At 45.3% G+C, this 12800-nt stretch overlaps 1 protein-coding gene across 2 annotated transcripts; it reads right to left on the minus strand.

Annotated features, from left to right (window-relative positions):
• Positions 1-572: 572 nt before the first annotated feature.
• NACC1 (nucleus accumbens associated 1) lies at positions 573-11022 on the minus strand. 2 transcript variants are annotated; one of them, XM_056861710.1, is made up of 5 exons: positions 10101-11022; positions 4045-4218; positions 1828-1933; positions 1450-1547; positions 573-851 (listed from the first exon to the last, which is right to left on the minus strand). In XM_056861710.1, the coding sequence occupies exons 1-5, from the start codon at positions 10999-11001 to the stop codon at positions 592-594; spliced, it is 1539 nt and encodes a 512-aa protein (XP_056717688.1). In that variant the 5' UTR covers positions 11002-11022; the 3' UTR covers positions 573-591. The 2 variants fall into 2 exon arrangements, with proteins under 2 accessions (XP_056717688.1, XP_056717680.1); XM_056861702.1 differs by having other exon boundaries at positions 4045-4215; positions 10101-11003.
• Between the last annotated feature and the right edge of the window lie 1778 nt (positions 11023-12800).

Raw genomic sequence — 12800 nt, forward strand, 5'->3', positions numbered from 1 at the left:
GAGGCAGGAAGGGAGTTGAGAAGTATGGGGGTGCCATGACAGCAGCCTTGGGCTTTGATTTCCTTCCCTGTGTTTATTGTGGCACTAGAGTTTCCCCCTTCTCTAGTAGTGACCCTGAGGACACACTTGATGACATCAGTCTCTGTGGTACAGCCCTACCCTGGGAGAACGAGATATGATTAAGAAAGGGGTAATGGTCTGGGCAAATACTTCCCTGGATCATGGCCTCCATTTGCATATGGATTTGGTTTTTAACAATTTCTATTAAAATATATATCTAAAAACAACGGCACAGCGAGGACAGAGGGGAGGGAGGACACAAAGCCAGAGCTGCCCGGGCGGCGGCCATGTCCTCCCATCTGAGCTCGCAGTGCTTGCGGCGCCTGAGGAGTGACGCCCTTACTGGATATTCTTTTTTTTTTTAAGGTGACGGCATGGTGCTTTCTTTCCCCTTTGCCGGAAAAAAAAAAATCAACGGGGGAACAAAAAGGAAATGAAAAAAGGTGGAAAACCATCCTACAAAAATTCAAATTAGGAAATAAAAATCATTGATTGGAAAGGGAAAAAAGAAGAAGAAGAGGAGGGCATGTTTTACTGGAGGCCCTCGGTGGAGGTGCCTGCTTCGCCATCATGGCTGCCGGTCTCAAAGCTGTGCTCCACACCCATGATGTCTGGCTCCATCTTGCCGGTGTCGTTGATGAAGGTGGTGTAGGTGTCTCCTTCAGCCATCAGTAGTTTCAGTTTAGGGATCCAGCTCTTGCGGACAACGCGCCGCGCGTTTGTGCACATGTCAGCAGCGATTGCATTCATCTCACTTTCCTTGAAGTTGGGGGCAAAGTTCTGGCAATAAACTGACAAAAAGGAAAGAGGGCAAGTCTCTGTCAGTGTCCGTACTGCAAGTGACTGGGAATGTTCCCAAAAGATCTTTCCTTCTCTAGACTCCCAACATCTCCCCCAGTCTGCCAAGACATTCAGATATGTTGGTGGCACTCTTAGTTAGGGTTTCCAGCTCTGGGTTGGGAAAGAGCTACAGATTTTGGGGGTGGAGCCTGAGGAGGGAGGGATTTGGGGAGGGCAGGGACTTCAATGCCATAGAGTCCAATTGCCAAAGCGGTCATTTTCTCCAGGGGAACTGATCTCTATCAGCTGGAGATCAGGTGTAATAGCAAGAGATCTCCAGCCACCACCTGGAGGTTGGCAGCCCTACTCTCAGCATACAAGATCCACAACCAAGTGTGAGACAGTGATCTACTTCAGTTTTTTAGGTACAACTCCAAATTTATCTTCTTTGCAGCAATCATAGATTTGTGTACTCGGATGGGATGGAGTAGGATGTACGCCCACTGTCTTGATCTTACCCAGCCCTACTCCCTGCTCTTCAAGAAGGCAGTATTACTATGCTCTTACACGCCTCGCCCTCAAAGAAAGGCCAATTGAATGGATACTCACACTTCACAGCATGCAGCACCCTGCTGTCGAGGGGTTTTCGGCTAGGGTCATTGGTAGAGGAGCGGATTCCAGTGCCACAGCTGTTGGCAAGGGTGTTCCTAGAACATGATTAAAGAGAAAGCAATTAAAACTTATTGAACCAGATTTCTGTATCCCAGGGTCTCTAATTGTCTGTGCTACCCATTTCTACCCCCTCCCTAGCCAGAGTTCTGGCTCCTATCCTGCTCTAACTAAACCTCCTATACCTGCCACAGCTAGGAAGGGAACCTGGCGGGACTGTCTCCCCAATGACTGAAGCAGAAATGCATCCTGGGACAGGAAGGACAGAATCGAACTCCCCCCTTCCCCATTACCACAAACAACTGGAAAACCACACACCGGTCAAAAAAGGATGCTAGTAGCCGTCTGAGAAGCACTTTGTGCCTCGTCCCAGCACTGACGTGACAATTCATCAGCTGTGCCCGAGTGATGTACACATTGGTACCTGGACAGGGAAGAGAGAGAAGGTCTGTTTGGAGAAAAGAATACTTTGAAACAAAATAGAGGACCAAGGAACCAAGTGCTGATAGTACCAGATGCTTTAAGGAAGCAGCAAAAAAAAAGCAATGCAGTTGTGAAAAGGTTCATTTCCTCTCAACTTTTAGAGACATACCGAACATGAGATTGCCTAACAGCCTATTAAAGGGTACATGTTTTGTGGTCTGATCTAATCCTTCTTATTAATTCAGCGGCACAAGAGGCCCTCACCACATTGCAAAAAGAAAGGGGGCCGCACCAAAACAAAACAGAGACAAAAAGCCACAATTGATGCAAGGGAATAAAATTTAGTAAATAAAGTACCCCTACGCATTTCGCACAAGCTTCCTCAGGGGGGGATCTATTCTCTGCGCAAGACCCCGTTGTTTTATTGCTTGCGTTTTGTCTCACATCACCACATTGCACAAAACATCCCAAGGATACTACACAAAACTTTGGGAGACATGCTTGTGGCTAGCAACTTTTGGTGGCCACAGGACATTCGGAAGATGGATTCAGACCAACGCCTAGGAAAGAGGAAGTTTACTTCTGTGGGAAAGTCATCAGGGAGATGTTTGGTCTGTTGGACCTGCAGAAGTTGGACTCCTGAGCAACCCATTTCACAGCAGAACCCAAATCTTCCAAGATGTCTAGCAAAAACTGAATGATTAAACTGAACGATTAAAACTAAGATAACGTGGTAGCTGAAGCAATTTTCTCCCCTTCCTGCTTCAAAAGGTGGGCTAACATAAGTAAGGCATCAAGGAAAGGGAAACTAATTTCCTCTGAGTTCAGTGTTCTGCCCCCCCCCCCCCCGGTGCGGTTTAAAAAGAGGAAAGTAAGTGTTCTCGGCTAATACAAAGCATTTCAGGTGTGCTTGTGGTGTTTGTGCCACAAGAGGTAACAAGGTTTCGTTTTTTAAAAAATTGTAGCTGTGAATGTCAAGGAGAATGGCTGGAGGCTGATCTGCCCTGAGCACGCTATCTATCCCAAGGGCTAATCAGTCTCTGAGGCCATGCATTTAAGCACACGCACAATGCCAACTCCACTCCTATGCCCACAATGCTTGCTAACTTCAGCTTGCCCTCAAGTTAGCCTTGCCTTCATATCCACCACTTGCTGTCACGGGAAGTGTGAGACGGCATAACCTAGTTTAAAAAGGTAAAGGTCCCCTGTGCAAGCACCGGGTCATTCCTGATCCATGGGGTGACGTCACATTCCGACGTTTTCTAGGCAGACTTTGTTTTTTTACAGGGTGGTTTGCCAGTGCCTTCCCCAGTCATCTTCCCTTTACCCCCAGCAAGCTGGGTAGTCATTTTACCGACCTCGGAAGGATGGAAGGCTGAGTTGACCTTGAGCCGGCTACCTGAAACTGACTCCCATTGGAATCGAACTCAGGTCGTGAGCAGAGGTTTTGACTGCAGTACTGCAGCTTACCACTCTGCGCCACGGTGCTCTTCTTTACCAACGAATATATATGAAAGAGAAAATCCTAAATCTCATGGATCGTTTAACGAAAGATAGCACACAACTAGGACATTCTTTCCAAGTACCAACACCTTGTAGGCTAACAATCAGCACTACCCTGCTTCTTGAGAGAATAAATAGTTGATAACAGGACAAACTGCAACTATTTGTACCAACAAACCCTAGTTCAATTAGTCAAAAACTTACACAGAGGTGTTTTTTTTTTGCTAGCTCTAGTTAGGAGGAGGAAGGAGAAGAGGAAGGAGAAGAGTTGGATTTTATATGCCAACTTTCTTGACCCCTTAAGGAAGGATCAAACTGGCTTACAATCACCTTCCCTTCTCCTCCTCACAACAGACACCCTGTGAGGTACGTGGGGCTGAGAGAGCTCTAAGAGAGCTGTGACTAGCTCAAGGTCACCCAACTGGCTTCATGTGTAGGAGTGGGGAAACCAAACCAGTTCGCCAGATTAGCCTCCGCCGCTCATGTGGAGGAGTGGGGAATCAAACCCGGTTCTCCAGATAAGAGTCCACTGCTCCAAACCACTGCTCTTAACCATGGCTGCACGCACGCATGCATTTTACCTTAATGGGGGAAGGCGCAGGATCCTACCTGTCACAAGTTCCAACTTCTCAGCGGGGTCTCCTTCATCGTACAACTTGGGGTGGCATCGGTTCCCGATCTGGTTGATGAGCTCAGCAGGCAGCGAAGCCAAGTCCTGTCGCACTCGTATCCGGTTGCGGGACTCTGATGCCACTTGGTCTGGCAGAGCTTCCACTTTTTCTGCTGGGCGAGCAGAGCGGGAGGACAAGAGAAAGAGGGGAATGGGGACAAACAGCAGGGAAGTGAGCGAGAAACAGAGCCAAGCACAGAGTGGGGGGTGAAAGTTGTGGGATCTACCCAAGAAAACACTATAAAGCCTGTACATTTGTCACCAAAACACTTGTAAATTTGTCACCAAAACCTCACGTTCTTAACTGGGTTGTTTATGCAAGTCATGAAGATTTCTAGCTTCACCCCCCACCCCCGATGTATTTAATTCAGGATGCCTCAATACTACATTGGCAGTCGCCAAATTTCTTTCCCAGTCAATCAAGATTAAAAAAATACCAATTTCCTTGTGGGATATTTAGATAGTTCCTTTTTTAAAATGTTGGTCTCAGTGTGATGTTGTTCAGGGCCGAATTGGCCACATGAACAGTATCAATAAAGTAAGAAGGGTGCCTCAACTCATGCGCCACTTAAAAAGCATTAAACAAGTGAGGGTGGGAAGGGCTCTGCACGGCTGTTTTTCAGAGGAATGCCTGTCATGGAAAAGGATTCGACCCAACATCTCTCATCTGGCCCACGTGCAATTGCATAAATGGAGATGCATTATTGATAAGCGGCGAAAAGACTGACCAAGCCCCCACAGACTGAATACTTTATGCGTCCATTTCTCCTTATCTGAAGCATGAGCTTGATGTTTCATTATAAAAACAGCAAAAAGTCTCGTGTCCCCTTAAAGACTAACACGTTTATTGTTCCAGAAGGTTTCTTGAGCCAGAGCCTATTTCATTAGGCACGTCAGCAGTCTCTGGCGTACAAAGGTTTACACCACACTAACCTGTCGCCCTTTAAAGGTCCGATCAGACGGTCGTTTTCACTGCAGCAGACTAACATGACCACCCTTCTAGCATTTGAGTTCACCGTAGTATTTCATATTCATATGACATTTTCTGGTAAGGGACCAAAGTGTTTTGTTTTTTTTACACACGTTATCTCAATCATTTTTACAATGACCTTGCAGGGTCTTTTTACGTCTCTTTTACACCACCGGTATACGATGCAAACATGTCAGAGAGCCCAGGCTCCCTACAATGTAAGAAAAGCCACGCTGGATCAGACCAAAGGCCCATCAAGTCCAGCATTCTGTTCACACTGTGGCCAACTAGCTGTCTCTAGGAAGCCCACGAACAGGAAGATGGCAACAGCATCATCCTGCCTATGCTTCCCAGCAGTGGATTTAAGGAGGCATTCTATCTCTGGTACTGCAGGCTCCTAATCTATCATGATTAGTAGCCATTGGTAGCCTGGTCCTCCATGAATTTGTCCACTCCCCTTTTAAAGCCTTCCAAGTTGGCGCCCATGACCACATTCTGGGGCAGCGAGTTCCACAAATTAACTATACACCGTGTGAAGAAATACTTCCTTTTGTCTGTCCTCAACTTCCCACCCTTCAGCTTCAGTGGATGACCCTGGTTCCTAGCATTATGGGAGAGGGAGAAAAGTTTCTCCCTGTCTACTCTCTCCACACCATGCAAAATTTTATAAAGCTCTATCAATGTCTCTCCTTACTAGCCTTTTTTCTGTGCTAAACAGCCCTAAGCATTTTAACTGATCCTCATAGGGGAACTGCTCTAGCCCGCAATCATTTTGGTTACTGTTTTGGACACCGTTTCAAGCTCTAAAATATCCTTTTTTAGGTGTGGTAACCAGAACTGTACACAGTATTCCAAGTGTGGTCTCACCATAGCTTTGTACCAGGGCAGTATGACAGCAGCAGTTTTATTTTCTATTACTGTTCTAATTATGGCCAGTGTGGAATTTGCCTTTTTCACAGCAGCAACACACTGCATCCACATTTTCCTCGAGCTACCCACTACCACCCCAAGGTCTCTTTCTTGGTCTGTTGCTGCCAGCTCAAATCTCATCAGGGTATATGTGAAGTTGGGATTATTTGCCCCAATTTGCATTCCTTTACACTTGCTCACATTTAATTTCATTTGCCATTTTAGTGTCAATTTCCCCAGTCTGAAGAGATCCTTTTGGAGCTTGTCACAGTCTGATTTTTTTCTTAACCACTCTAAATAATTTGGTGTCATCTGCAAACTTGGCCACCTCACTACTCATACCTAACTCCAGATCATTTATGAACAAGTTGAAAAGCACTGGTCCCAATACAGATCCCTAAGGGTCCCCGCTGCTCATATCCCTGTTGCGAAAACTGACCATTTATTCCTACTCTCTGCTTCCTGTTTTTTTTAGCAACTTTCCAATCCATAAAAGGACTTGCCCTCTTATCTCATGACTCTGAAGTTTGCTCAGGAGTCTTTGGTGAGGGATTTTGTCAAAAGCCTTCTGGAAATCCAAATAAACAATGTCTACTGGCTCATTCCTATCCACACTGACACAGTGGATAGCCATGTTAGTCTGTCTGCAGTAGTAGAAAAGGGCAAGAGTCCAGTAGCACCTTAAAGACTAACAAAAATATTTTCAGGTAGGGTATGAGCTTTCGTGAGCCACAGCTCACTTCTTCAGATACAGCTAGAATGTGAATCCATCTGTCTTTAAGTAGAGGAGAGTGAATTCAGACAAGCATTAGTATGTAAATGTTAACAGTATGTAAATGTGAATAGCAGGCATGATGGGATAAGGTGTGGTATGCAGAAGAGTCTGTGATGTCCAGGGGAGAGATGGGTGCTGATTTCTCCACACCCATCTCTCCCCTGGACATCACAGACTCTTCTGCATACCACACCTTATCCCATCACGCCTGCTATTCACATTTACATACTAATGCTTGTCTGAATTCACTCTCCTCTACTTAAAGACAGATGGATTCACATTCTAGCTGTATCTGAAGTGAGCTGTGGCTCACGAAAGCTCATACCCTACCAGAAAATATTTTTGTTAGTCTTGAAGGTGCTACTGGGCTCTTGCCCTTTTCTAAAAGGTTGGTGAGACAGGGCTTACTTTTGCAGAAGCCATGTTGGTTTTTATTCAGCAGGGCTTGTCCTTCTATATGCTTGACAATTTTATCTAATAACGCTTTCCAACAATTTACCTGGAACAGAAGTTAAACTAATTGCCCTGTAATTTCCTGGATAACCTCTGGATCTTTTTTTAAAATTGGGAGTTATGTTGGCCCACTCTCCAGTCCTCTGGTACAGAGGCTGATCTTAGGGACATGTTGCATATCTTAGTTAGAAAATCCGCAAATTCACATTTGAGTTCTTTAAGGACTCTAGGATAGATAACCATCTGGTCCTGGTGATTTGTTAGTTTGCAATTGGTTTATTTGTTTGGGCAAGGAGCCCTGTGGTGCAGAGTGGTAAGCTGCAGTATTGCAGTCCAAAGCTCTGCTCACGACCTGAGTTCGATCCCGAAGGAAGTTGGTTTCAGGTAGCCGGCTCAAGGTTGACTCAGCGTTCCATCCTTCTGAGGTCAGTAAAATGAGTACCCAGCTTGCTGGGGGTAAAGGGCAATGACTGGGGAAGGCACTGGCAAACCACCCCGTAAACAAAGTCTGCCTAGAAAATGTCGGGATGTGACATCACCCCATGGGTCAAGAATGACCTGGTGCTTGTACAGGGGACCTTTACCTTTTACCTAAATGGTTTATAAGTCCTCTCTTGTCACCGCTATTTGCCTAAGCTCCACATCTTCCCCTTCTGAAAACGTCCATTCAGGAACAGGTATTGGCCTTATATCTTCAGCAGTGAACACAGATGAGAAGAATCCATTCAGCTTCTCAGCAATCACCTTATCCCCCTTTAGTACGCCTTTAATTCCACTGTCATCCTATGGTCCAACTGCTTCCCTTGCTGGTTTCTTGCTCCTAATGCGTTTAATGAATTCTCTATTATTGGTCTGTTTGCTTTTAGCAATGCATTCCTCAAAATCCTTTTTTGCATCCCTAATTGCCTGCTTGCAATTTCTTTGAGCAAATTTGTGTTTGTTTTAGTTTGCCTCATCTGGGTAAGCCTTCCAGTTTCTGAAGGAAGCCTTTTCCACTCTAATAGCATCCCTTCCCCTGTTTGTTAGCCATGCTGGTGATCTCTTAAACTTCATATTACTTTTCCTGACCTGTAGTATACATTTTGAGCCTCTAGTATTGAGGTTTTGAGTAACCCCCCAAAAACCTTTTCAAGAGATTTGACCCTCTTGACCATTCCTTTCAACTTCTTTTTTATACCAGAGTTTTCATCTTAGACAAGTTTCCTCTCTTGAAGTTAAATATGAGCATGTTAGAGTTCCCTGACACTTTCCCATGTGTAAATTAAATGTGATGCCGTTGTGATCACTGTTTCCAGTCGGTTCAGCCGCATCCACATCTTGCACTAGTCCTGGGCAGCAACACTGAGGATTAAGTTCAGGGTCACTTCCCCTCTGGGACAGATGTGAAGGCCAAGAAAAAACCTGGAAATTTTGAGGAGTACGGAGACAATTTCTATGAAACATTTTCTCTTTTATAATGAGTGAAATGTGTTTAAAGACAAGGTGGGCATGCTGTAGACATATACAGCTCTTAAATCCAAGATGCATTTCCGCACCTAGAAGGATACCTACTCTTCATGTGGGGAGCATGAAGGGGTTTCATTGCTTCTCAACAGTTGCTTGTCTTCTGTTGTCCTTTTGACCTGATGTGGTTGACCTTTTCACCTCCACCTGTGACACATTTACCTATAGACTGGGTAAAAAGTAGCTTATTGCCCTACCTTGCAGGGGGGAGAAAAAAAGATCAGAAGGAGGTGGGGCAGAAACTGCCTCAATACTTCAGAGGAAAACTTAAAGTTTCATTGAGAACTTAGCTCTCTCGTAGCAGATAGCAAAAATTAAGGTACATGTTGGGGGTATTCGCTTGCAGCTTTCTCTCGAGTATTGGGTATATTTGCAATTTTGCTTTTATAACTTTTTAATTCCATAAATATGCAATTTTATATGCTAAGTTATAAATGATGCATTTTGTTTTGTTAAAGCAGTAAAATTAGTTTAGGTTTGATAGGGCAGTAAGTATTTTATATATTTCAGTTTTCCCCACAATTTCTATATTCCCCCCCCCAAAAAAAATCCCAGAATAAAAACCACTTTCCCCCCACCATGGCTTCAAAATTTCCAGAAATTTTACACACATTTATCTAGTCGGTATGAGGGTAGTTAAAGTCACCCATCATTACAACTCCCTCTCCTTCAGATGCCTCCCTGATTTCATTGTTGATGTCAAGATCATCTGGAGCATCTGGTAGGGTGACAATAACATGTCCCCAGTACTAAATTACTTTTGGGGCCCGGTACTGTCACCCACAATGATTCTGTGGAGGAGTCGGCCCTTGTTTAAGGTTTGTTAGACACTATGTCCTCTTTGACGTACACAGGAACACCTCCTCCAGTATGCCCTTCCCTGTCATTCCTATAGAATTTGAATTCAGAGATGACCATGTCCCACTGGTTCTCTCCCTTCTATCAGGTTTCCGTTATGCTCACTTTATGTTTTCCCTTAAAACCAAGCACTCCAACTCCCCCATTTTGGGTTGGAGGCTTCCAGCATTTGCCTGGAAACACCTCCAGACTGCGTTTTACATATTCTTGTGAAAAAAAGACACACAGCTTGTGTTCAGGGAAGACGTGGACACACCACAAATCCACTTGAATACCTGCAGAAGCCCACTGGCTAACCAGATCAACACCTTACAGACTAACAAATTTACTGTGACAGAAGCTTTTGTAAGCCAGAGTCCACTTATCACAACTAGCACAATTGTTTTCCAAACTCTCATAATCTCCCATTCTGGAACGGGCTCAGAATTTTTCCTGAAAACCTGAACAGACAAATGGAATAAGTCTGCTCTTTTTAAGGAGGAGGGAACAGGAATGTCGCCCGTCACCATTTCCCACCCAGTACTCACCAGTCTGTCCTACATTCATCATGCTGTACATAGTGTACATGTTGCAAATCTGCCGGTACTGCTCATCGGAGCCTTCCTCGGGAGGATCCTCCTCTTCATCTTCCTCATTGTGATAGGAGCTGGGACTGTCGCTGGTGTAGGCGCTAGAGGTGCCGGGGCTCGTCTGGTCCGACGTGCTGGGGCCGCTGACGACATTTGCCCCTCCGGACAGTGCCCCCTGCTGCTGGGACTGCTGCTGGGACTGCCGGTTACCCCCGCTGAGCTCCTGCTGGGAGGAGATCTTGGCCATCTTGCGGCTGCCGTTGCTGCCGCTGCCGCCTCCCCCTTCCTTCTGGCTGTTTTCCCAGAGCCGCTTAACCACAAACGTGCACTGGACAGAGTCCGACTCCTGCTGCTCCGTCTTGACGCGAGAGACCAGGGGCAGGGGGGTGTTGCCGGAGGGCCAGGTGGACGTCTGCGCCACGGGGCTCTGCGGCTCGGACGAGGGCGCCTCCTCAGTGTGCAGGCCTTGGGAGTCGCAGCTAGGCGAGCTGACCTTCAGGAAGAACTCAGTCCCCTTCTCCATGATCTCCTGGATCTGCAGGAACCCTGCCGTGTACATTAGCAGGAACTGGTCGCCCACGTTCATGCTGAGGCGGCCGGTGTAGCAGAAGCTAAGGATCTGCTGGAAGGACTGCGGCTGCACAGCGGCAGGCAGCTCCACCACTGTGCTCTTGCTGTTGTTGAAAAGGTCCCGGAAGTAACAGCTACTGGCGGCCAACACGGCCCGGTGGGCCTTGAAAGCATGGCCTTTCACCACCACCGAGACGTCACAGTACAGACCTTGCAACCGCTGCTCGTTCAGGCACTCCAGGATGCTGTTACCGAAGTTGGGGATCTCCATTTGGAGAATCTGAGCCATCCTCTCCTTCTCTTCACTTGGGTAGGTCTTCTGCAAAGCAAATAAGGAGCCAGAGAGGATGTATACGGGACCAATATAGAAGGATACGTACAGAGCCAAAAGAGAAGGATCAACCAGGGGAAGGGAGAAGAGGAAAAGAAGGTTAGCCATTTCCTTTTACTACCTGGTAGGGAGAGATGTGAAGGCCTGGGGGTGGGGAATTGAAAATATTTTTAAAATCCTGGTTTCCCCAAAGTCTTAACAAAAACATTCCAATTTGGGGAGTGGGGAGAGAGACAAAAAAAAACTGGAAATGCTGGGCAGCACTGAAAAAATATTTTCTCTTTTGGAAGTGAAATGTTCTCTGAACGAATGAATGGTTTTATTTGCTTTTAGCCATAGTCCATTACAAACATAAAATGTTTTCTGTGATAAGGCTTTAGTCACTTAGAACATGTAGAAGTTAAGTTAATTTTTAAGAACTAAGTGAACTTCCGTATCCATTCCCTCAAGAAACAAACTGTCTTATTCTATCCAAATTCTCACCTGCGGCACTTCTGTTTTCTTCCTCCCCTCCATTCTTGCCTTAACATTAAAAAAAAATTCTAGTCTTTTTTGCAGTGAAAAAGCATACAAAGGAGTATACATATTCAGTGTAGTAAATGCAACTGTTCATAAAGCTGTTCCAGAAATATAAGACTTTATGACAGATAGTTCTTTCCCCCACTCTCCACTGTGTTAAATTTCAAGTCCTCAAACTTGTATTTGCAAAAGCAATTTCACAAGTACCCTTCTCGGATCCCACTGTCTCCTCTCAATGTTTTATGTGTGACCTATTTCTAGTTGTAACTTTCTCTATAGCTAGGGATGAAAGCACTTGCAGCTCTTGCGGGTACAAAAGTGTATCCATCACCCACGCTATGACCTATGGGAATACTGGGCCACGAACAAGGTGCAGGACAGTCCCGTTCTCAATGCAATGGTACTGTATAATGATTACTATACAGTTGAGGTCCACCTTGGCTGGGCCCTTAGACTTTAATGGTTAAACTAGCCTTAGTACAGTTCATACTCATTGTCCAAACCCCTTCCCCTCCCCCCCAAAAAACTGGCCACTGAAACTTGGAAAAAGAACGATAACATGCTGATAAATTTACCAGTTCTAAAAACTACCATGGATCCTACAATTCAGCTAAATGTGGAGCCTTCGCCTGGCTACTGTGGTGGAAGGCTCAGTAGTTAGCTGAGTAGAGTGATAGGATCCGATGTGTAGAAGAGATGATTGGATGGACTATGTAGATTGGATGTAGCAATCTGTCAGTAGAAGGTGCACGGGGGTCTTCGCTCCTTTTCTCTCCCTCCAGCAATCTTTTCCAGCCTTTTTTTTTTTAAAAAAAAACTTAAATCTCTAAAGATACATAATCACCACTCAGTGTTCTGAAATGTGAAATAGGCAGGAATAAAACCAGGGGACATAAACCATTACTTAAAAGAAAACACTAGCTATGATTCAGGTGAGGGGAATACTTCCCCACTCGACGCCAACAGTCACAGATTATTGCTCCAGATGACCATCTAACTATGTGGAAAGTCTCACCACTTGATAAAGACCCCAAATTTTACCACATAAGTATGCGTGGCAGGAGAAAAAAATTAACCACATTTTTAGTAAAACAGATAACCAAAGAATCATGTGATAAGTAGTTTGTCTGCATTGGTTCAATAGCTAGATTCGAGTCCAGTTAGCACCTTAGAGGTCAACAGGATTTTTGAGGTCTAAACATTCGAGAGTCTAAAGCTCCTTCCCAGCTTATACTCCA

Source organism: Euleptes europaea, chromosome 1 (assembly GCF_029931775.1).
Source record: "Euleptes europaea isolate rEulEur1 chromosome 1, rEulEur1.hap1, whole genome shotgun sequence".
NCBI classification, from domain to species: domain Eukaryota; kingdom Metazoa; phylum Chordata; class Lepidosauria; order Squamata; family Sphaerodactylidae; genus Euleptes; species Euleptes europaea.

What these genes read in the sequence shown, in the direction of transcription:
- NACC1 (XM_056861710.1), bottom strand. Translation starts at nt 11,001, where the DNA reads ATGGCTCAGATTCTCCAAATGGAGATCCCCAACTTCGGTAACAGCATC. An exon ending in GAAGTTGGAACTTGTGACAG is followed by an intron (nt 1,934 to 4,044) that starts GTAGGATCCTGC and finishes TTCCCTGTCCAG; the next exon opens with GTACCAATGTGTACATCACT. An exon ending in CTAGCATCCTTTTTTGACCG is followed by an intron (nt 1,548 to 1,827) that starts GTGTGTGGTTTT and finishes ATCATGTTCTAG; the next exon opens with GAACACCCTTGCCAACAGCT.